Below are 26414 nucleotides of genomic sequence, written 5' to 3' on the forward strand. Positions count from 1 at the left end.
GGCAACATCATTATGTCTTTTTCAATACAGCAACACAGAGAAAAAAAACCAACAAAATCAAGAGCCAAAACCACCCTACATCTCAAAAAAAATTTAAAAAGGAACTGATACGTGTTAATCTAGTTACTAAAAACTTGTCTTAAAATAATAAACCAAAGGTAAATTCTAAAATCCATAATTCTCTTTTCCTAGGATGGCTGCAAAAGAAGTTTGACCATGTGTCCTCAGAGACAGGATTTGACTTGACCTATGAAATTCTGAGTAATGAATGGTATTATCTTTTAATTAAAGCAGAACAAAAAGAAAACAAGTAATAATCACATTTCAGTCAAATAAAATTCAGTTTCACTTTATTCAAGATTAAGAAGGTGGGGGTGGAGTGGGGGAGGAAACCAAGACAGCCATGCTATGAAAGCCATGCAGCTGAACAAAAAGGAAGCGCAACAATCAGACTTACAAATGTTTCACGAATTTCTTAGAGGTAATTGTAACCCTTACCAAACTGAGAACCCAAATGACATTTCTCAAATGTTTTAAGTTTACATAACAGTCATGTAGAAGAGGAGCAGTTCTTCAGCATTTCAGTAAAGGCCAAGATACACTTTTAAACACCACAGTGGGCAGAACCAAATGCCTACATTTTAATGTTTATCAAGATCCCCTTTTCTAGTTGCATATAGACTTTCAGTAAAACTTAACATACCTATTCAGCCTTCTTGTTGAAAAAAATATGCATACTGCAATAAGGAACGAGGCACAGCAGAGTAGACATCTCATACAACCTGCAGTAATTCAGAAAATTACACAATGGCACAAGTCTAAATACTTCTCTCTTCACTCTGGGGTGATACATAGTTAAAGGAGAAAACTGATGTTTGCCAAGAAATGGCAAAATTCTTTCATGACTGTATGGAGAAAGGTTTATTTAAAAAAGAAAGTCAAAATACAAAAATTATGGACTAGAAAAGGGACCTATAGAAAATCATATTTTCATTACAAGTGGAAACTAAGGGATATGGAAGAGAAGTCCCACACTGACTTGAGGACATTTCAGATCCTGTCTTAAGGCTTTTAGTTAGAAGAAGATCAAAACATTTTATAGTCTATAAGAAAAATGCCATTCTGGGGGAATTGTTAGGTTTTCCAAAACATCAGCTGTTTAATCACAAATATGCACATTTAAAAGAAATCCTTCAAAATTAAGAGTTAAATTGCTTTAGCATTACCAAAGAGCCAGCTGAGATTTGAGAATCAGAGTTTGTTGGCAAAATAAATGTAAAAATAATTAAAATAGAGGCTCTGTGGAGAGAAGATATTTTGAATTAGGTAAATGGAAAAGCTACACACAAATGGGAATGTACAAAGTACACACACAATGCATTTCAAGTGAAATTTGCAGCAGGTAGTCTGTAAATTCTGGGAATGCAGAGGAGACCACACACTTTATCAAGAACATTATGAGGCTATTAAATGAACTATCATGCCTAAGACAGAAATGACAGATGAAAAACAAGAGACATAAAGAATGGTACTCAGTGCACCTAAAACCACTACTTATCTAAGGCAAGGTATGGAAGTTTGGCGTGATATAACCTGAGTTAATACTCTTGGTATGTATTTGGTGTACAAAATGATTGGAGTAACACCGTCATTGTAATAGCTTTGAATCCCCTTATAGTATTTTGATTCCATTTGCAATTTATAGGGAAAATTTCAAGATTACCTGTATTTTGTAACCTGCTAAATGGTTACTCAACACCAATGGCAAGACTCATGGTAAATTAAACATCTGCAAATACAGGTTACATGGTAGTTGGTTTAGATTTATAATAACGGAACAATTTGGATACTTCAAGCATCACCAGCAGTGTTAGAATTTTATCCTGTAGCTATAAATATTCCAAACTATTGTTTGGAAATAACATTTTGGCAGTAGGTGCTTTCTATATGTACAAGATATTTTGAAGACTATGATATGGGAATTTATGGAAACCTTCATGTAACACTGTGTTGTTTCATGTACTTTTTGTAACACCTGCAGTAAACAGCCACTCAACAATACTACGACTACTACATCTAAGAAATAAACAGAATTGCAGACATTCAAGCTAATAAAATGCTGCTGTCTGGGTATGAAACAAAGAAGTTTCACTGGGTAAGAAAAGTTAATAAAAGTAAGTGTGACATATTTTATTAATTATTTAATATAAATTTGACTCCACTAGTCTTTTGCTTAGCACACAATTGCTAATTGTGTGTAATTCAAGGCATTTATATTTGGTATGCAACAGTGCACTTATAACCCCATAAACTCCTTCTTGAGTTGCAAGACTGTTACTAACTTACTATCTAATAGTAGGCTTTAATAATATTTTTAGTGCAGAGTTAATTCTCCCCAATATGCATTTTTGTAAACTGTTAAATTTTAATAATTGATAGAGGTGCTGCAACATTTCCTTGAGTAGGATATAAAAAAAGTTTACACCAGAAGCCATACTGTACTGTATAAATTAATTGTGATCTGGTCCTTTCATTTATTGCCCTAGTATTGTCAATTAAGCAGCCACTTGTGACTTCAATTCAAATTCTCTGACCAGTATCCTCCTTCTTATATTTTGAGTTTCAACATTAGTGATTAAGTTAACATTTCCTTTGACACAGAAATTTGTATTTCAACACAGCCTCAAGTCACATTATAACCAAAACATAAAGTAACTACTGATTATCACAATCAAATCAAAACTGCAAGACTTGCTCCAAATACTATCATAAGAATTATTCCAGAGTTCAGTTTCAGTATCAAAGGTTAAGACAAACTCACTTTACACTGCTTATATAAAAAATGAAATCTGAAATTCTTACATTAAAAAACCAAGCAAACCAAGACAAAACTTGGCAGATTTTTTATCATTACATAATTTTTAATCTAACATCATCTACTTTTCTGATATGGACTGTTCTGATCATAATAAATAATTGGATAAATCTTCTTCTTGTTTTTGCTTCTGTTGATGATATTCAAACAGTTCTGTTTGTGAAAGAGGAATTAAAAGGTAGCTGTCAGTGTTCTTCATCTTGGTGCTTCTCCATTCATTACAATTTTGGCTGATTCTCTCGTACTTCTTCTAGTTTGGAAAGGATCCACTGTGTAAAGCAAAAAGAAAAAATCAAAATCTTTCTGTGGTACAAAACAGACAAAGCAGCTGAAAATTGGACTGGTTTTTGTCATTGTCTTTACTACCTGCTCTTTTCCTAACCAAGTTTTAACACAGTGTTAAAAATTCTTCTGTAGAGTAGACCCCTATAGACCCCTGTCTTTCTAACATGAGAATGGAGCCATTTAAGCACCAATATTCAACATTTGATACCATGTCACTTTAAACTTGTTTCCTGGTCTGAACTTCAAAGAGTAAGATTTGAAAAAAAAAAAAAAAAAAGAAGACAACATTTAACGCCCATCCTGGCTCTGCTTTTGTCTACAGCTCTAGACAAATCACAGATGACAACAGAGAAGCAAGGATCACCACAGACAGAAGACAATAACAGGTCGCAGCAGTGTGATAGGTTACTTAGGAAAAAAGCTTTCTTTAACTGTATCTTGTTTATTTTAAGGAATATGTGCATATAAAAGGGAAATTAATTTCCCAAGAGTATTGGAAAAAAAAAAAGGAGGCTTGGGGGAAAGGGCAGTGAGATGGAAGTCTAGAGTAGGACATGAAGTTACATCGGTTATATATTATAAAAGGTGTGCATACCACTTTGAAGAAAGATGATTGGATTACTTTAGATCAGAACCTCTTACTGTATCAGGTTCTATCTCCTCATATGAACATTTGTGTTGGTTTTGTTGTTTTATTTACCTCTCTAGGTAAATAAACACCCCAATATTTTTGTGAAAGGTGTATTCATTTTTTTTACATATCCTTCCCTTACTTTATACTTGTGATATATGTAATATGATGTACTAATTTAACTTTTGGAACAGTTCCTGATTTAGCTGGGGCGTAGATGGGATTCCTCTCCCAGAGAGACTAATGGATCTCAGCACTGCCCACCCCTGTTCCACACAGCCAAAAATTAAAAAAACAAACCTCAGCACTTCCAAAGATTAGAGGCAAGTGAAATTCAGCACAGGGCCCTTACCTTTCTGAGGTAAGAGTTAACTGCTACCATTTACGTGTAACTAGAAACTACCCTCAGAAAGAGAAAAGCTGATGAGAACCTAAACTGATGAGAAGATGCAAAAGCAACTTAAACTAGTAAGAGAATGCAACCACATCCCTCTGAAATACACTCAAGACTCATGCATTTTTTTGGTGAAAATTACTAGCTACGCTAGTTAAAAACAAGGCAGAACTTTGACAAGTAGCTATCTTCTGGTAGCAGATCTGAACTGCTCCTACTGTCTGTTGCAGTCAAAACTAATGATGTCAAAATGAAGATGTTATACCAAAAATGTGTATAACAATAGCTGCAATATCATATACCACATAAACTACTGGTATTTTTATTAAGGATTTTCTTCGTTCTTCAAAAAAACCAGTATTTTAACGAACAGAGCAGTAACACCCCATCCCTGCCCACCACCTAGGAGTAATTTACAAATATTTTTGGTCTGTTAAAATGTACTATTCTAATTCATATTCGAGATTGTTTAGTTTTTGTTAGCATAACTGTTTAATCAATCTTTTGTCAGACTGCTGTAATTCAGAAGATTTATGTAGAGAAAAGTCTGGTGTTGGAATTGACTATTTTTTAAATTCAGTACTTAGTAGATTATTGCTATTTCCGTGTCTAATGGATATGTGGAAATACTGAATTTCAACTATGTATAGTTATACATAACTATACATAGTTTCAGGTTAAGAGTATTTCTGCTACACTTTTTACCACTATATTTTTAATTGCATTTTGACTTTACCTTAGCATCCTCTGGACTTCTAAAATTAATAATTTTTCCAAATTCTTTGGCATGGAAGACAGACTTAACTCGTTCCTAAAAAAAAAAAATGCAAAACCAAAACATTAATTCAAAATTGAAGTTAGCTACTTCAGGCTTTAAGACCACGATGCTATTTACTATCAAGGCAGCTATAATGGTTCAAACAGCCAAGTGTACCAAGAAAGGTCATCTGAGTATGTTGGCATCACATGCACATACCCTGAGAGAGACCATTTTCTGCATGAAAGCTCAGTAGGGTGAACACTCCAGCAGTAACAGACTCCGCTTTTTACCATGGAGTCCCTGGATAAGGGCCTATAAACGTGTGTAGGAATGGAAGGCAGATCATGTACATGTGGTAACAAAATCCATTACTCCCCAAGGTTTTAATTTGCAATTCTCCTTCAAGTCATTACTTGAGTGGACATTCCACCAATACTGACTTGCAAGTAGTGGACATAAGTAGTAAAAACAACGACTTAAGCTTCAGAAAGAAAAACGTATGGAGTTATTTGCAAAATACAGTTTTCAATCATAGATTTCAATACAGAGCATACTGCAGACATGTTAATGGATTCTGAAATGACTGCTGTGTAGGGGTAAAGATGGATATGTTATTCAGCATTGTCTGAAATGGCAGAAATGCTAAGAATTATTTCATCCTGGAAAAGTTCACTTGCAGTCAGAAATCCAGTTTGGAGGATTCCAAACCAATATGGCTCTGCCTTTCATGCTCTCTGCAATAGAAACAAATAATCTGAGTGAAAAACTGAATGACGTTTTGCATCATCAAGACTGTGCTGATAACCAATATGTGTAATTACACATGTGCAGTTTATAAAAAACAGAAACAAAATACTGGCAGAGAAACTTACTGAATGAAGTTCAGTTAACTAAGTTCAGTTAACAGATCAGTAGGAATTTAAGACTTTTTGTTAAGAAAAGTGCCTCTGTAAATAGCCATTAGTGGTCACCTTTCTCCTTAGGTCCTTTGTCAGCTTACCAGGGAAAAGAATTTTAAGGATTTTTTTTTTAAGGAAAAATTGCAACTAAGAGCAACATTCTTCAATTTGTATAGAGAGGGAAAATATACATGTCATTATGGTCAGTTTGAAGACAATAAAACCTTATTATATGCCCCAGAGAGCATAATAAAAATATTCTGCAATGTTCTGAGCCTTGTGTTGTATCAGCATTTTTCAGACTATGAATACACCATCAACTGGGGCATACAAACAAAAAATTCCTACAGCTCAAGGAAAAATCTCATCTGCAAAGACCAAGTTACTATGCTGCTTGAAACAGTCAGAGACTAGTTATCAGAGGAGTTCACTCATGACAAGTTTCAACTCCTTTCTCTGAGTACACCTCAAATACAAAGGAGATCAAGAACTCAGAGGAGAGTGAGCAGAAATTCAAAGTTCAATTTCATAAACAGTAACAAAAAAAGACAACAAAACACGGTAAGAGTAATGTACCTTGGCTTCAATGCGCAATCTTCGACCATCAACGATGAATGGTTCTTTGGTAAATTCATCATAAGTGTATTGCCATTCACATGTCAGCTGTCCAAATGCCCCCTTTGTCACAAATAACACACCACTAGGTACCAGAAAATAAAAGTAGTTTTAAAAATCAATGTAAAAAACCTTAGAAGTTGTCATGTTACCCTTTCTCTAGTGAATTAATTTGTCACTGCAAAATAGGTTTCATCTCATGATCTCTAACTATACAGCACACTTTCCAACAGAGTGAATTTTGAAACTCTCTCTTACATTTAAAATACTGTGTTTCATAGCAAAACTGTAACACTACTTCAAGCTGTATTTGAGAAGGATGCCCCATACTCCACTAATAGATATTGACTGTTCCTATATTATCCTTTATTTCCTTCAATACACCTTTATAAGTGAATCCCACAGTTCAGATAATTTTAGCCTAACCCAGTTTATAACAAATCCTTCTTAGCTAAAGCATCTTAAAATCAGTACTTCTTTTCCTTCTTAAATAGTAGAGAAATAACCCTGAACATTCTCCTACTACAAACAATGACATTGTTGAACATTATTACCATTATTACCAGAACATTAGGCATGCCTTCCCCGTTTTTTTGTCTACATATATGGTGACAGTGCAGTTACTGATCAGCAATCATCAAGGCATGCACATTTTTATGATTGTTTTAAGTACATATTATTCAGAGCAAAAACTGTTTACCTTTTTGTTACCATTAACAGATCTGTACTGTTGACCATAGCATGTGCAATATATCTGAGTTTTGCAAATCTTCCATTTTCAATTTTCTAAAAGAGACAGAAGTTTTATATCTTTGAATATGCTAATAATGTACTAATTTTATGCATAAACGTTATTTATGCTCCAAAAATATAAATTGTAACAAATCACAAAGCATAGACCTTTAAATAAAAGGCTACTTTTATCAAGTCAAAATATAACTAACATCTGTAATAGCTAATGTTCATAACTACTTGGTTGCAGTTAATACACCTATGTAAATAAAAATCAATCCTAACCAAAACTGACAAGGAATAATACAACTTCTCTAAAAGTGTCAGGACTCTGTCTTCTACATATACACTGATATACACTGAACTTCTGCTAACTAATACATTTCTGAGACAATAAACAAAATAAAGATTCCTTTCCTACTTTATCACATTGCCTCCAAAACATTGACTAATTAACCCTGAGAATAAATCTATACCTAGCTGTATATAAGCACCATTAATTACCATGTAGACAGTGGGACTAATAATAATGCACTTGAGGTAGTACTCAGCATTCCTCTACATTCTTTTGTATACTTTAACTAAACCGTTTCCTACAATTAATGTGAATACTGTAGCAGAATACTTTTAATGAGCAATATATTTAAAATATTGATGACAGCAGATAAGTATTTCTTTAAAAACAGAAGCCCTGTACCTGTCACATGACTTGGCAATCATTGGATTTCTGACTTCCTGAGCAGCAAGCAATTAAACTAGTGGTCAAATTAATATTGCTACAACACAATTGCTTGCATGCTTCCCAGCTGTTACAACTTGGAAGCAACACCAGATTAGAACAAACTAGTATGATTCAATAAAGTCTTAACTACAAATATACAGCTTCAGACACATATGCAAAAGTTTTTAAAAAATCTAGATTAGTTCTTAAAACAGTTAAGAAGGCAAAGCCCTTTAATATGTGTTCCCCAACACAGTAAAATGATGAAGACATTTAATTAAAAGTGTAAAAAACTTCAAATTTGACTGTGTGGATAATTCCACTTGCACAGACTTTTTAAAAATTACCTCTTCCACAAAGATACTGATTCTTTTGTGACTAAAAAGCATGAATATTTGAGTAGCAGGTTACCCTAAGGAGAGCTTTTGAAAAAGCTCTTAGAAATTTCCAATTATTCCTCTTCTCCCATCTCTTTCAGGCTACAAAATCACAGCTATTGGTCACAGGCCTACTTACAGAAGTCACTGCTTGCATTTATTGCTACAAGAGCTAGTGTCAGCAGCAGGACGAATTCCACAAGAAGAATGGCAAAAAAAAATGAGGAACTAAGGGCTTGGAAAATAAGCTTTTTTTTTTTTTTTTAATTTTTGGAAATATCTTATTCAAGTTTTATCAAGGTGTTGCTCTGCCTCTGAAATGTATTTCTCCCTGCCTCTTGTATTAGAAGCTTGGACATAAATAAATAACTGAAAAAACCTCTCTGAAAGGTAGCCCCTACTACGCTCCAGCACATAACACGCTGGATGGCTAGAAGACAAAGGAGGCTGTATGGACATACTATGGACCATGAATAGGATATATGATCCACAGGTCAGGCTACTGGTCTAGGTCTGTACACTGATGGCCTTTCATTAGTGGCCTAAAAAGAATGACAGGGAAATGGAAGAGAGGACTGACAAGAACTTAAAGAAACATGTGGGAAGAGCAAGGGTGGTTCAGAATACATATAAAATACACTTCACTGAACTGCAAGACACTTTGACAATGACACATATTACTCTTACTGACCAAACATATAAATATCACACAGAATAACAAGTATTTCTGTATTCAAAGTGTACATAAAAGCATTTAGCAATTTAGCCTTATTAGGATGGAGAAGATTTCCCATGCTGGAGAAAGTAACCTTATGCTTTGCACAGCATAGAAGTAAGGCCCTCAATCAAAATATTAATCGCCTTTAAGTGGGACTTAGGAAAGGAGAGTTACCTCTTTATATTTTCTGATTAGATTGCTAGCTAATTTTCAACTAGTCATTTCCCTGACGTAATTTTCTCAGCTTACAGGTAACAGATTGGGAATTGTGAAAATTATTACACAAGTACAGTACTTAATTATTGCACAAGCGACAACCTTAAACAAAAGTTATTTAAACATATACCAAATTCTTCAAAAAGTGTTTCATTCTATAAGATTTCCAAACATGCGACTTGTGGAGAACAAAAACATTGTTGCCATGTGGCACACACTGAGATAACTAGTCCTCATTGTTAGCTATGAGTCAAAAATCATAAACTGTGTTTATAGTTTTGTAGACAACAGGAGTTAATTGCAAAATAAAACACAAGGAAATGCTGCACACACTATTTATAAAGGGAACAAAGACTTGCTAATGCTAAGCAGTAACTACTTTTAAATTTTCTGCCTTTGTATTTTTCTACCTTTAATTTCCAATCTTCATCCTTTTTAGCACTAGACTTTTACCTATTCATTGGGAATACATCATAGAGGGAGACTGCTGACAATTCCTGCAACAAGCTCACTACTGCACTCTGCTACCAAAGTGCCTTATACCACTCAAACATAAAACGATATACAATTGATCACTCAATACAGATGCATAAATAGTTCTTAAAACTTTTATGGTTTGTAGCTATTGTTTGGAGAAAGACAGCAACTTGGACCACTGTTTGGTGATGGAAAACTATGAAAAGTAACATTAACCAAGCATTCTTTGTTCAATGTTACTTTCAACAGTGGAAGAAAACACATACAGATCTTTAAAATGCAATGTCTGTATTTCAAATTAAAAACATTTTAATCACCTGATTAAGTTTGTGCAAATCTATTTAAAAAATGACACTCCAGAAGCTGTAAAGCATGAAGTAACACAATAAGAAATCCCCTCCTTTGCAATTCTTACCTGCAGTACAATTACTCAAATGTCACTGCAATAATCTAACAGTAAAAGTGATCAGTTACGCATATATATGCAAATATCCTCAATGTCTTAAAAGTGGTATCTCTGCACCTGGAGAGATTCCTAATCACACCACACCTTCTTAATGTAATGAGAAGCAAGCCAAGAGGCCTTTGATAAAGTTAGAAATTATCCAGAGCAAAATTAAGTAGTGGAGACAAAAATTAAAATCTGTGAATCCCCTGGTAAAAGTTATAAAAATACTAGTAGTATGTGTGATACTTAAGTCAGAATGTTTGACAACCTTCTTGAACTCACTCAGATGAAACAGTATGTAAAAAAATACTGAAAAGGCTGTTACTGCTTAGAAAGTGGTTGGAAATCTATTCTCTCTTGATGTTCAAATTAACTTTCATATGGACTACCAGCATATTTCCCAATGAACTGGTTACTGTCCAAATGTGTGAATTCTGAAGGCAATCCACTGTCGTTGCTAGAAACTCCAACCATGAATGTCTCTTTCAGTGCAAATTACAAGGTAACTTTTTCAAAAGCTGTAGAATTGCTAATTTCAGCAGGCTAACCTGGTATCATTACCTATCCAGTCTTCCTCAAAGAAACATTTAAAAGTTCTAACCAGTTCCTAAGTGACTTCGTAGATGTAGCTTGAATGAGTGTGGAAAAAGGGAAAAAACTGTTAAATAAAAAGTAACCTGTAAAACATTCATTTTTCACCATGCAAAATTCCTTCATCATTTATGAATAATAACCACCAATAATCCTTTATTACCTACTTCCTCTTTCAATTATCCTAATGTGCAATGTCATTATACAAAACACAAAGCAATGTGCAATGTCCATGATGTGTTAGTATCTGTATTCACATTTCATTTAGCCATGCTGAACAGTAACTCCGAAATCCACCTGGTTTTATTAAATGGTGGGAATCTGTGGTCATAGTTAATGTTTAAATCTAAGGCCACAGCAAGACAATAAAAATTAGGACAGCACCTTCTTTTCAGAATGCAAAACTTTTATTTCACAGCAGAAATACAAATTGCCTATGATGACTGGCAGAATTATCTTAATAAATTTTTGATCTGAATACACAGGAGAATTTGTTTGAGTAGCTGAAATGGAGAAACCATACTGATCTACACTTTCATCATGATGACCACATCTAGATGTTCTGTTTCCTGCCAATACAACAAAAACTCTTGGATTCATACCATTTGAAGTATGATTCATCAGCAGGGAAATTAAAGAATATTGTCTTTACGCTTCACTCACAATCAAATAAAAATAAAATTGAGTAATGCAGGCTTCCATATTCCTCTGGAACAATCAGTGGCAACTGGTTTCAGACAGCTTCCCATAACTGTCTTCTATTTGGGATTGGGCAATGGCTATGTAATAGTACCCAAACATCGCATATTTAAGTGGTAAGGATCCTGCTTTTCCTTTAACCTAGACAGACAAGGTTTTCCAAAGCAGGACAGATCATGACATCTGTGAGTCAGTAAAGGGACCAGCAAGTAAGAGTCTGGACAATGTCAACTAAAAATGAAGTTATTTTGAACTTCATAAAGAATGTAATTTTGCAAAGTGAAACCTCAGTTTTAGGGTACTTCAGGACATGGATGTTTATGTTTTGATTTGAAATCAAGCCCAAGAACAGTGAGGAAAAGACAGCAAGAATTAGCATGACATACTTTTCTGACTCCTCAGATGTTCTTCCTGGCAGTGAATGCTAAAGAACAAGGGGCTGCTCAAATCATTTCAACATCCTACCTGATACGAAGCTCAAGACCAAAAAGAATCACTAAACCAAAAGCTGAACACCTCCAATACAAGAGGATATGGTAATGAAGCACAGCTTTGAAGGATTGTCTTCTCTGAAGCAACATAATTGTGCAACAACCTTATACAACACAGTATAAGCATCATCACAAACTCACTAGTTATAGAAGAAAATTAAAAATAATAAGAATAAAAATATTTTGCATGTTTTGAAGTTGGGCAGACATTGACACAGAGAACCACTGACTGCACAGTGCAACTGCTAATGACTCAGCTTCAAAAGCACAAAACCATGCTTTCAGCTTTATTTCCTGGCAGGCCAAGACCTCACACATCTGTTGCTTCTGGAAATAACTAATAACAATTTATGCATAAACAGTCTATTAAATGACCCCCAAAACAGTCTAAAGTAGGCGCTGAGCTATGTCTACAGAGCATCTCGAGAAAACCAGACCAGCAGAGAGGTCTGAACAAAAGGGATATACTGGATGACATCAAAGGTAAAGAGCACAGCCAGTCATTCATCTCTGCAAGGAAGTTATACAAGTCACTGTAAGAGTAAAACTGAACTCTTGGGAAAAGCTGCATTGTCAATTTGTCACCAGCACAAAATTCAGCAATCTGAGATAAAAGGAGGACACTCAGAATTGGAATTTTCAGGGACACACTGAAATGTGTGGACTTCAAATTCAGTTCAGCAGTTAAAAGGAATGGGATGGTGGAATTGTGCAGCCAAAAGTTCAACTGATAAAATTAAAGACAAAAAAAAATTGAAAATGTGGTCGCTCTTTTTGCTACGATATTTTAAATCTCCTCTAAATGTTTCAGTGTTTTCGTTTCAGTTCTGGGGATTCTTCCATCCTGAAAGAACATCAGTTTCTGCTATAAGTTTTCACAGCTTTTCGTCCCATGACCTAAAGAGAGTACTAATATCTCAGACGGTAAACTTTCTTGTTATCCCAAATCCCCATATCCACAGATTCAATTTATTTCTTTTTTTATGTATGTTCAGAGAAGCCTAGACTCAAGAGAGAAACAAGTAAAATACTTGCACAAAATTACTATATTTTCTATTAACACAAAAACTTCAAAAATAGAAAAATAAAACTATACCAAAGAGACAAAATATTCTAGGGCATATAATCATATTTGCCAGCTCCAACTGGAGTTGTTAGTTTTGCTGGGCTTTTTTTTTTTTACTTAGCATTCTACAACATTTTAATCTAGCATGTAAAGAACAAATTCTTTTCCATTTATACTGTACTGTAACTTGAATTAGTAATATCTGACCCAGAAATACTACCAGTCATGTACTAATTTTACCTCCATGTTCTGCATAAACTTGTAGGATTTTAAGTGAAAAAAATTTAAAACCTAGGTCAATTTTGGGGCAAAAATTATGACATTTCTAATGCATTTTCTAGTAAGATCGGCCATTACAAAAGAAAAACAATTTTATAGAATAAAAAACGAAATTGCAGTAAAGCAGCACTAAGGAAAAAGATAACGTTAAGTAGCATTATTCCAAATTTTCAAAACCTAATAAAGTTAATTAAATGTCACAGTAACCTTTCCATTATGTTACACCTAACAATTTTCTCAACTTTTTGACATCATGTGTCTTTTTTCAGAACTGAAGAGCAAAATTATTTCTTTCTTCAAAAAATACAGCAGATCCATTTGTACCTGAAATATTCAAAATCCTTCCCACAATGTTTCAGGCAGTAACACACTGCAGTAGAGCCTTTCATTTGTTTCTGCAAGGCATCCTTTTGAGGTGACAGCATTACAAAACAAATAGGAACACATGACCTGTAGCAATCATAAGCATCAGCAATTTCAGCTAAAACCATCTCCCAAACTTAGTTTGTCCCCCTTTTTCTCTGTGACATTAAGGGCAAAGGGTAACTGCCCAAGAGATCACCCTATATAGCAGTTTTTGAATGCACAGTGCCAGAATAAGCAATCTTAACAATTTTAATGGTTCTTCCCCCAGAATTTTGATAAATGGAAGCCAACAGACAATGAAAGACATAACATTACCACATTGAATATGCAAACATTTCAGAAGCTCTTCCTGTTTCAGAGCAATGCCAAATGCCCAGATAGTGGCAGAAGAATTAATTTGCATTATAATACAGGTTCAGAATTATCTATTACAAGATATCTTTAAAGTGCAACACAAAAATCTGAATTTAGTAACAAACCACAAAAAAAAAAACAAGAAAACTGTGCAAGCATTTCCATGAATACAGAATAAGTACCTTTTAAAGAAACCAGAAACTTTTAAAGGTATTTGGTAGAATTTATAGTACCAAATTGTAGCTGATCAGTGTTCACACTTTCCCCTCACCCCCCAATGCCTAGGTAAATAAAAAACTAAACACTTTAGCATATTATGTATGCTTTATTACACAATGTCTTGCAGAACTTCTAGTATGTTTTTCACATATGTCTGTGGTTTCTACACAGAGTTTAGTTCTGGGGCAGATTTTTTACTTTTTTTTGTTGTTATGAAAATAAAAATATTGACTTATGAAACAAATAATTTGTAGTCAAAATAAAAACCAAAATAACCCGTTATTTCACATGTTTAAGGATACCAAAAGTTACACAAATTAAGTATTAAAATTTATGGTAAAACAAATGATAAATGAGAAACTAAAAGTTTATGATAACATTTCTTGAAAAATGTATATATTTTATATGTTAAATATCTTTAAAAGCCATTTAGTGGTCTCACACTATCTAGTTCCAGGAAACATGAGAAATAATGTTGGAACAGAACAGATGAATCCATTTTAGATATACTTTAGACATGTTTATTGTTAAGCAGAAAAGCAACAAAATACTTTTGAAAGAGTAATTGAATAAAACAGTCAAACAGCATTTTAACACCAATAAGGACTGTACAAACCAGTAAAGTTTTACTAAACACATTTAAAGCAATAGTAAATAAACCCTGTTAAACACTTATATAAATGCAAAAAACATTAAACACAGCTGATAAAAATACATCTGGAAATAAACTCTAAGTCATGGTATCACTTATTTTTTCATATTATTCAATACTATTTTACCTAATGTCTGGGTTTATCTGTAAGACTATCTTTATTATATTATTTGCTTGTTTGCCTAGCAGTCATCATCACACATTTTATTATCCCCACATTTTTTCACAGTTTAAAAAGTAAGAATTTAGTATCACAAAACCCCGATTTCTCAGCGGGAATTATAGCAGCAACATTTAAAACTCAAAGGTCAAAAGAATATGACAAAGGCCATGTGTATCTGTTACAATTCACATTATCCTAACTGTCATCATCATCACTACTACTGTGAGCCATAGTCCACTCTTTGTAGGCCTGCCTTTTCTGAAAGCATGGTAAGGGAAGAAGAAAGCAGAAGTATTAGTTTAAAAGTACTAGTATGCCTGGCAAGTTTGTTAATTAAAGCAAAATAAAACCACAGAAAACAGAAATTCAGATGTGACAGCCTAAGTTTAGGGCACAGTATGAGCACACAAAATATCCTATTTCCTTTGATAAGCATATACAATCTCTAAATCACCAAAAGAAGTTTTATTCCAACCTAATCCTGCAATCTGTTGAAAAGCTACAATACAGTGGCCACAGTGTGACCAGTCACCAGATCTGTATGCAAAGAAGCAATGCAAAAGGGGAGAGAAATATTTTTATCCATAAGAAAATATTATTCTATTCAAACTCTTTGAAATTGTGGACATGCAATACACTGAGTCTCATGCAAAACAAAGTAACAGCTCTAGAACCACAAACGCTAAGAACCAAAAACATTATTATACTTAAGGGTTAAATTAAGACCAAATACCCTATAGCAGAATTTAATGACTGGGGGAAAAATGCAAATCTCTACTTTCTTATTTGACTACCTATAAGAAAACCTGCCTACTCTGCTTGGAGCTCTGAAAATATTTCTTCAAGAGTAATTATGCCTTAGAATCATGAATAGCAAAAACTAATAAGAAGGTACCAATCCTTCAGTTTTACCTACATTCAAATGGTGGCTCCCATCACAAAATATCAAAGGCATTACACAAGGCCACGCCTTAATGTATTTTAAGTTCTATAATGGAAGGTACTGTACTCGGCCATACAATACAGAAAAATTGAAATTAGAAGCTACCTGGCAGATTTTTGTAAAGGTTTCTCAGAAAAAAACCCAAAATATAAAAACGTACAAATTTAAGAAGCAAAAGCAATGTAAATTCAGGTCATTGAGCTGACTGTTTGCTAACATTTGTTTTAGCAATATACTTTAAAACAGACAAGGAGATGTTTGAAAATTTATTTTCTTAACAAGAAGAGGATAAAGATTAGTAACAAATTTATGTTATCCATCAATAGTAGCTTCTAACTACCAGAGGGCAGAGGGTAGTTAAGGCTTAATTATACCAATTATAAATTGGAGAGCACAGGTTAAAGCCATCTCATTTACAAGAAAGGCACAAGTATAGTATTTATTATCAAAGCACTTTCACAGTTGGCTGAACTACATGACCAGTGAATGGAACAATGAACATAGCTAAGGTATCCCCAACAGATCAATCCTGTTATACCAGAAAATGAATGACAAACTAATGAAATGCAGGAGAAACCGAAACAAGAGTGGAACTCAACATGGAACAAACAGCTGTAGCAATAATCAAAATTTGTCATAAAATGCTCTCCAAAGGCTACTACCTTCTCATTTACTTCTCCAGAAAGGTTATTCTGGTACAATATTTCTGTAGCACTGTGAATCCTTTCATGCGTATTTTTAAAATTCTGTTTAAATTTATGCAATCACTAATTGCTACTTTATTTGTTATGGTTTAACATTTCTAGAAAGAAGTTTTATTTCTAACAAAAAGAAAAAACAGACACTCAGTAAGCTGTGTGTGTCACAACTGAAATTACTTTCCTTTCTGAGGGAATTTTTGAGTCAAATTCGCTTAAATGGCAGATGAATCATTAAAAACTAAGGGCTGTTCAGCATATACTTCCTGCAAACAATATTCAATTTCAGAACTGTTTTATGTTCTTTCAAAGGCTTCAGTATGACATAAATACAACTATTTCCAGTGTCTTCAAAGTGTCTTTAAAATGCTGTTTTACACAAAATTGAGACTTAAAAGTCACTGTTTAAGCTACATATTATAAAATTACTCAAAAAACTATGTGTATTTATCAACCATTTTCACAAAAAATAAAATTTTCATTTGCACATATAGACCTTTTTCTTTGTTCAGAATGCTCTGTGCATAAACTTTTATAGATATACTGATCCACTTTATGGTGTCTCCCTCAAAAATTGTACCACAGCAGCCAAATCCCCAGTGTGGTTACGTGCATAAGAAATGGAATTCTTGGCTACTGAGTTACTAGGTAAGAAGTGAATGGGAATTTAGGAAGAGAGAAATTCTAAAGTATTTATTTCTATATAAGATGAGTTTAAATTTATGTCAAAAATTTATCTTTCATTTTCTTCACCTGTAACATTTGACTTCCAGTTCCATCTCTTAATCTGTAAGGTCTAATAACTCCATCTTCATTAAAGAAGCGAGGTGGTCGCAGGCTTATCACATCTTCTGATGAATCTGCAACCCTGACAAAGCAGAAAAATTAAGATACATATCAATATCTCTACTCAACTATACTATTTAGCTAAGGAATGAAAATATTTTGTATACAAATTAAATTCAAGTACTCGTATAACAACTATTGTTGTCTATATATGCACTTTGGCATAATTACAGACATTACAGAAATCTATTTTCAAGAATAACAATTATCAAATTAGATGGCACAGAGCAGCACATATCTGTAAATACCTAATTAGTGTCTAACTACTGCACTTCAAAACTTCAAAAGCTTCTATTCCACTGTACCACGTGGAATAGAACTGTACCATATTTCTCTGATATGCTTCTTGAATTTCTCTGCCAAAAAACTTGAACAGGTAAAAAAAGACTGGCATTCTTATGGTAACAGAAGTGATCCAGCTCACTAAGAACAGGGCCACTGAACAATTGTATTTAAAGATACCAAGTGCCTCTTCAAAACTGTCTCCTCCTTTATTGCACATAACAGTATCAAATAATCTTCATCAATTAATTTATTAACGTGAGACTGTCACAATATTTAAATGCAGTCTTAACATAGTTCTGACATGGCATCATTTAGTGATCTTGGAACTAATTTCATAAAGGAGTAATAATATATAAAGTAACTTTTAACATATCTGAGAAGTCCTTTTTTCCTGCTTATTTGGGGTAAAAGTTAAAAATCATCAGCTGAAGGAAGTCTGATTGCTGAGACATTTAAACTAGTTTTTTTCAGTAATGCTAGAAATAGCTGAGACTGGTGTCTGTGGTTTTTTAATTATATCAAGTGTGTATTTTGTAAAGAGCAACCTATTTATTATGTAAATAACATAGAAGTGATATGAAGACACAAGGTACTACTAGTATGACTATTGTCTCTTTCATGCCATATGATATTCTGTACACTTATTTTACTTACTTTTTAATACCCTGAAATGTGCTGCTTGCCATATCTATGATTCCACCAGTGGGCCTGGCTACTGCTCCAACTAAGCCTTTTCCAACACCTTTGAAAAAACCGGCTGCTCCTTCTTCCTGAGCTCCTAAAAGCATTAAAAGGAGTAAATCATTATAAACCACAGAGTTTCTCTTAAAATCTTAACAAGTTTTATTACCATTTCATTACAAATCTTATTTGATACACAACTACACAGTCTCCACACAAAGTTCATGTAAACAACATTTAAACTGTAAGTCAGTAGAAATATAAAATCTTGACAAAAAGTTTTATAACTCTGATTCACAACAGCTCATCAAAAATCAAGAATTCACTGCTGTGTGAACAGTTAATGCATCAAGACCAGACTTACCTCTTATTGGTTTTGTAACTATTCCTGTTATGCCACTGACAAAACCCTACCAGGATAAATAAAACAGACATTACAAATATGCTTCCATATAATATTTTTCATTTTTAACATTTTTCTTCCTACTTCATTGCTGAATAGCCTAAAAGTACATGTGTTGGGAGTGTTCTAGAATTCACTACAAGCCAAGAGAATTAGAGGCACCTGCTTCACAGTTTCTACCTTCTTTTCTATCCTATTGCATTTTTCTATAAAACTATCATTTAATTGTAGCTATACACTTGCAAAACTAAAATTAAGATACTAACAAAAAACTAACTCAAAAAAATTGAAAACCAACAACTCTCTGGGCAACACAACAAGTGCCTGGTACTCCTGCCTGCATAAAACTAATTAATTTTTGTTTTCCTCCTTACAGAAACCAGTCCTTTTCCACCTCGAGTGATACCCTCTCTCAGACCAGTGGGTTGTTTGTTCATGGCTTCTCTCCTTTTTTGCTGGTAATCTTCATCCATAGTTATTGCAGCTACTCCTTTTGCCATAGCACCTGTGATTCTTGAGGCAGCTCCTGCTAATCCACCTATTGGAATATAAACCAAATTAAAACTAATGCAATTTACAAATACTCATCTCTATTGTTTACTATTAGGGGAACTACCATCACAGCACTGAAACTTACCAACAGCTCCCCCCACCAGCGCTTTAAATCCTAGTGCCATTCCCTCTATAAATTCCTCAGGACCCTGGATGGCTCCCTATGAGAAAAAAGGACACACTCATGACGGGCTTTGAATAGTATGCCTTATATATTTTTAAATCGTACATTTTTATTGGGATTTATATGTAACAAAGAGGAAAATTGGATGACACTGAGCGATAGAGTGTGAAAGCACCCACAAAAGCCCCTGTGAAAGACAGACCATTTTGGAATAATAATGAATTCCATGAAGTTTCCTTATTTTACGGAGAAGCAAAATATTTATTTTAAGGTGTGAACTGTAAGAAATAGCCTTTTGGTAGTTAAGTTGACACCTCTGTCCTTTTTACTCTCACTTGAGTTTTCCAGGCATTTTCACTTGAAATTTTCAATTCTAAATCTAAATTTAAAACCAAAAAAGTGTTAATATAGATTTTCAATACAATGTCTATCTATCTACTTGTAAAAGGACAGCAGAGAATTTTACCTGATATGGTTCATAGAAAAAAGCTTCTACCCCTTCAGACAAGCCTCTTATGAATCCAAATGGATTACCCAATACATCAAGGCCAAGAATAAGAATATACATCTGTTTAATAGCCTAAAATGAAAATAGGTATTAGAGAAAATATTTCCTAAATTATGCTTAAGCAAAGGCAAACAGTGTAGTATCTCAGATTAAAACAGGGAAAGAAACATGAGTTCAATGTAAAAACCTCAAAATTGTCCAGAAACATAGAAGTAGTTGCAATAAAAAGATGAGAAAATCAGTGAGTAAACCATATTATGTCAGCCAAGAAACGACATTACTTAAAAGCATTGCAGTAGCCCCTCATTATTAATGATGGATGGAGAGGACTAATTCTTTTATGCAAAAGTATTTCTGTTGGAATCTCTCCACTGGATGACAGGACTTTCAACAGTACACAAAAAAAGGTACTATGATTTGAATGGTACTAATGTCTAAGAAATTGCATTTGCATTTTAATGCCAATCATGTTCTATCAGAGCCCTATCATGTTTGCCTCCCCTATCTATTCCAGTAAGCTGTTTTGTTATCCATGCCATCTGGCAAGGCAATAAAATCCTATTAATGAGTAATTGGCTTGTATGCATTTATTTAACCTTTGTATGTAAAAGGATGAAAGTAAATTTTATTTTGTTTAATAGAATGAAAGTGCACAGTAGCAGTTTCAAAATAAAAAATTATTGGAATGTTGACATTCTCTTATTCTTACCTGTTTTGAATAATGCCTTATAACTGATGATTGAAGCTGCTGTGTAGTACAGAAGTCATACCTGAGCTCAAAGAATGCCAACCTAAAAAAAGAGACAAGAGAAAAAGTAAGTCCTTACTGCACAGAACAAAATAAAGCTCAACATATGTAATATTGGTACAATCTTTGTGAGTGATTTTTACATTCATATTTTTAACCTACTTAAAGACAATATCTTGTACATCTGTAAGGGTGGCCCCTATACTCTTCAGCAGGAGATTCAAGGACTGAAATGGTATCAATTCATTCTTTCTTTCTTCTTTGTTACTATCTTCTCCACCCGCACTGAGTGAAAAGCTCAGGTGTAACTGAAGGATAAAAATGAGATTGGGAAATAACATGGTTAGTTGTTAGCTGTATGATATTTCTATCTCTATAATCTTTTAGATTATTTAAAAATTTAGGTAGCACATTTCTAGTCTGGCTGAAACCAGTCTGACTTTGTAAAAGAGTACACAAATACATAATGTAGGCCAAAAAAAGCCCACTCACATTTAAAGTTGAAGTGAAGAATTTAAACTACCTTTCAGAAAACAAGAACTTGAAACTGCTTACTTCTGTTTTCAGAGATGGTCTCTGGATTCTTTCAAATATAATTTAGATTATTAACTCATTTTTAAAACATTTCATTTGTTTAAGTTATACCCAAAATCAAAGCAGACAGAAAATGACAACACAGCATGGAGTCCAAGCAAGAATGTAAAATAAAACCTTCAGAACAAATAATTACTAATACAAGTTTTGCAGGTACCAAATAATTACTGGAATATGCATACAGGAGAAATCCTACCTGTGCACACCTGAAATAACTAAAGCATTTGTTTCAAAGAAATCAGAAAAGAACCATATTCAGGAAAATTGCTCAAATGGCTTTCTGGCACAAAATGGTAGAAATCTATCCAGTCATTTTCAAAATCAGATTAAAGGAAGTTATTCCTGTTTCTGACTCTCCGAAGACAATATCATGCAACATTCATTATGTTACAACAGAGCTTAACTGTAGCTCATTTCAGTGATACACAGTTTACCTTACAGAATTGTTGTCACTCAATCCATCACCACTAAAGACTTAAGCTCTAGTAAAAATCCAAGCCCATTTATTCCATCCCATTTCCTCCCTGCATTTTTTCATGTCAAATATAATTTCTAACATCTCACAAGATACTGTGAAGAGGTGCAACTCAAATCATGCTTTGATCTACTTCCCATGGATAGACGGAGACTCTCTTAACAACTGTAACAGAGCCTATAAGGTCCTATCACAGTTGTAATAATGTTAGCTGCACACTAATCTCCTACCCTTGCTATACATGTTTTTTAGAAATTACATCATTTTCCAATCCATAATATCCTGTGTGTACACAAATAAGCATTTTGCAAGGAACTCATAAATAATAAAATGAAAAAAAATTACTCATAAAGTAAGCCATAAGAATGCAATAGTAAGTTAGTGGTTACAATGAAAATACTTTCTTGGCCCTTTTTTTTTAATCAGCACGTTTCGATCTTTATTTCCACTGCCTACTATCCTGGACGAGACAAAAAATTTTCAGAGAGCAAACTCAGTCTATAACATGAAAAAGGGATACCTTAATTGGAGAGATGTGGAAGTATTCATACAAGCTGATTTGTGACGTATCCATTGATGACACACTCATTAGCTCTTCTTGAAGAGATTCAACATCCTTTTCGAAAAGTTGTAGCTGTAAATGCATTTGAAAAAGATATTTCTTCAAAATTTGGAGTATATAAAACTACTAGTCATTTTTCACTGATGGCAATACATTGACTAATACTACTTATACTCTCATGTACAAACTCCTCTCATAGTCCCTGTACTACAACATTCAAAGCCTTCTTTCCATAGCACACAGGATGAGCATGAAGGAAGGAGTCTACTATTTGACTCAGGTAACAGTAAATTAAAACCTCGTAGCTCTATATTATTATATCAACCATTGATATGGACACAGAAAAATAATTTTTAATTTTTTTTTTGTTTTAATACAAGTTGAATTGTTACAGATTTAAAATCTATTTATCTTCAAACAACAAAAGGTTTCTACCTCTTGGTCACTTGGCACATCAGTCTGTGTAAAGAATTCACCTACTGCATACAGGAAGCCAAGATCTAATCTGAGATCCATCTCTTGAATCAGAACCTTAAAGTACCTGCACAAGAAACAAAAAATAATTATTAAGGTGTTCTACAAAAACATGTAACACTTAAAGTTTAGTACAGGTTAGACCACTTACACAACTTCAGGTACTGGTTTTGGTGGGTTATTTTGGTGTGGATTTTTGTTTTGGTGTGTTGTTTTTTTGTGCGTGTATTTGTTGTTGGTTTTCTTTTTTTATTTGTTTTGAGGGTTTTTTGAGGGATTCAGCATTGCTGGTGAAAAGAAGGCTTCCCACTTAGGTGTAATATAAACACATTTCCAAATAACCAAAACCATTTTAAACACAGAGCAGCATTTAACACTGTATATAGCACAACTATACACAGATTTTCTTTCTCAATAAAGATGACTAAAAATACGCATTAAAAAGACATCTAAAAATCCTTGATTTATTCTTCAGTTATGTGCATCATAAAGGACACTGAGCTTTCACCTCTGTTAAAATGCTCTGAGCTTCTAAGACTGAGTTTGTGTTAAAATTACTTTTCATTATGTTTGCCTCTGCAATATTTTTAATTTTAAAGCTTGATAACACATCCAATAGCAATAGAGATGGAACATGTCAAAATACTTACTTAATATGTGTTATTTCTGAGTGTCCTGCAGTTCTCATGACAATACTGACGTCAGTAAATGGTTTAGGTGCTATAAAGTTGTCAAATAAAAAGAGATCAGTACAGATTATTATATGACATACATAACTTCCTAAGTTTTTTTATGAAAATGTCATATACATTCAGGGTTTTTTCAATCCTGCACAACAGGATTACATAATGGATATGACTGGTAAACAATTGAGACAGGGAAAAGAGCAGGAAGAGAAAGTAATAGGAACACAAGGATGGAATGGAAAATCAAAATGCTGTTTAACTGAAAATGCACCGCTTTCATTTAAAAGCAAATTAATATTGATATAATATTAGATTTATGTCATTTCTTTAGTCATGGAATAAGGTTTTCCAATGGCTGATACAAAAATGTAAACAAAAATGAATCCTGCAGATTCATGCAGTGTAGCTTAAACCAATCATATTCAGAATGAGCAACTGACATGCCACTAGCTTCTGAACAAAATTGCAAGCAGTATTCTTTGTCTCTATCCAGAATGCCTTCTGATATTACTTTGTTTATTACTTTGATATTACTGATACTAGGTTTTCCAAGTGACTTCAGTGTGAAAAAAATTAATGAAAGACTCCAGTTCATCACGTAGTATAGCAACATTGAGCTCTATGCTCTATGCTCCAAGCAATGGAGAAATCAACCCAAAAACCATATGAAATATAATTTGCCAACTGGAGAGCTTATAAGCCTCACTTAACAAGTCTGAGCTTAGGCACATTTCTTTTCTTGGTAGCTAAGATTACTTCAGATAGATTACTAGGATATGCACTGCATGACACTAGAGCAGTAGGGAAATAGTGGAAGACTAAGGATGACAAGTGAATCCTCACTGCCCCAAAACTCCTCATCTAAGTGGCACAGAAACAGTGCAACAGATTCACTGCCATCAAAACTACCAAAACTTATCTTATGAACAGACAAGTTTTCTCATATATTAGTCAGCAATAAATTTTACTGGTGGTCTGAACTGAAAACCTCCTTTTAAATTTATTAAGTAACTTTCATGTCATATGTTCTCCACAATCAATTAAGTAATGCGCCATAAAGATGCTCTTAAAAGACATGATAATGACAAATAAAAGACATTTTCTTTTTTTCTGTTAATTTTTAACTGTTGAAACAGTGTTCTGTGTATCCTCTTTGTAGGTAACTGCTTCCTTACTTCTACTATTATTATTTGTATTATCTATAGTCAGAAAGTTCATGCAGACTTCACCTGGTAAAAGTGAAAAATCTGATAAAATTATTAACTTCAGTACAAGCAAGTTATTTTTTGTTTTAAAAGGAAGGATTATGTTAAACTAGAACAAACCTGAATCCAAGGTGATGGACTTTGGAGGTTTAATAGGATAGAACACAAAGGGAAATATGGCTCCAGGAATCTGGTTTTGTATCTAGTAGGGGTAAGGACAGGACAAGGTGCATCACATTAGCTTTTCAATACTGAAATATTTTAAGACGAGGACAAACTCTAGAGATACCTGTAGCCTTCCACCAATCCAAATGCAGAAAACAGACACTATTGTACTTAAAATATATCTATTTTCAAAATATAATAATCAAATTCTAATAATTTAGAAAAGCTTCTTCAAATTGGTAGTAATAAATGGTCCACAAAAGTTTTGCAAAGTATTTGTTCTTAAAATATTGAGCATAACAAGACTAGAAATTTCACCTCTCTTTTTGCTTGTTATACAGAAATGCTCCAAGAAAAAGCAAGTAAGATGAATGCCATTTTTTTTGTCTGAAGAGTCATATTTGTCTTCCTTTTTTTCTAAGAAGCACTTAAGTAGTATTTTCAAAGACTGAGGAGCACTGATGTAAAAGCCAATGATTACTAATAAACTGAAAACATGAGAAATCCAAATAATTCTAGAAATGAACCCAAGCTTCCATAAAAGTTGTTCTTTAGAATAAGTAACAACTACTTTTTGACATGACTTACTTGTATCCTGTAAATTTGAATTCTGAAAGACTTCTGATGTGCAGAGGAGCTGTATTCCACTTTTAAAGCTGGCAGATAATTTCTTCTGATAGGAATCTCATTTGGCTGTTGAATTGTCATGTTCATTCCATTAGGAGTTAAACATACCTATTGTATTATTATTAAAGAAAATTTAGTATGCCAGGTGTTTTAAAATCCTACTTCATATACTTAAAAATTTACAATATTGTAAACCTTAGCAGTAGAAGTTCTGTACCTTTTAAGTTAGATGTCATAATTTCCCTCTATTTAAAGCAAACAAATTTTGCATAAATTAAAAATAAAAATAAAACTACAAAGTAATGCATTATTTGGGGGTTACTATCATTTACCACATAGCTATCTAGAAGAAAAACTGAACAGTGTAATGGACTATGACTGACATAAACACTGGATCATTTATCTATCCAGTGTTTATCTTCCTACAGCATGTTTCTAATGAGTGCCTAGAACTCATCCATACACAAGGACTGAGCATTTGGAGCATAATGTGCTTCTACATTCCAGAATAATTTCTGAAATTTCTTTTTCAATTTTATGTGGTTGAATGACAGCTAAATCGTTCCCCAACAAGCCATTTTAAAAATACAGGATTTCAGGCTAAAGCAAACAAACAAATCAACCCCAAACGAATATATTTACTGGTATAACACATGAACCAAATGCAAACCTTCCTCACTGTAGTTTTATACATATTTAGTACTACAACCTCCAAAAATGGTACACCTCAATTTCAAAGTCAGGCAGTAACAACAAAAAGTCTGTAGCAATATATCAAGTTTGTGGAATATTTCCTGCACTTTTTAATAC

The 26414-nt window shown here is 33.6% G+C and overlaps 1 protein-coding gene across 1 annotated transcript in view; it reads right to left on the minus strand.

Annotated features, from left to right (window-relative positions):
- Positions 1-322: 322 nt before the first annotated feature.
- VPS13A (vacuolar protein sorting 13 homolog A) overlaps positions 323-26414 on the minus strand; it is a 108171-nt gene continuing 82079 nt past the window's right edge. The window contains exons 56-72 of the mRNA XM_058043374.1: positions 25566-25712; positions 24933-25014; positions 23572-23641; positions 22883-22988; positions 22406-22519; positions 20979-21124; positions 20778-20859; positions 20027-20140; positions 19522-19597; positions 19259-19422; positions 18846-18891; positions 18455-18578; positions 17423-17537; positions 7160-7245; positions 6421-6544; positions 4922-4996; positions 323-3144 (exon numbers count right to left, since the gene is read on the minus strand). Coding sequence (XP_057899357.1) covers positions 3094-3144; positions 4922-4996; positions 6421-6544; positions 7160-7245; positions 17423-17537; positions 18455-18578; positions 18846-18891; positions 19259-19422; positions 19522-19597; positions 20027-20140; positions 20778-20859; positions 20979-21124; positions 22406-22519; positions 22883-22988; positions 23572-23641; positions 24933-25014; positions 25566-25712 — 1722 coding nt within the window. The 3' untranslated portion in view covers positions 323-3093. The remainder of the gene's footprint in view (positions 3145-4921; positions 4997-6420; positions 6545-7159; positions 7246-17422; positions 17538-18454; positions 18579-18845; positions 18892-19258; positions 19423-19521; positions 19598-20026; positions 20141-20777; positions 20860-20978; positions 21125-22405; positions 22520-22882; positions 22989-23571; positions 23642-24932; positions 25015-25565; positions 25713-26414) is intronic.

The sequence above is a fragment of the Melospiza georgiana genome, chromosome Z (genome assembly GCF_028018845.1).
Source record: "Melospiza georgiana isolate bMelGeo1 chromosome Z, bMelGeo1.pri, whole genome shotgun sequence".
Taxonomy (NCBI): Eukaryota; Metazoa; Chordata; class Aves; order Passeriformes; family Passerellidae; genus Melospiza; species Melospiza georgiana.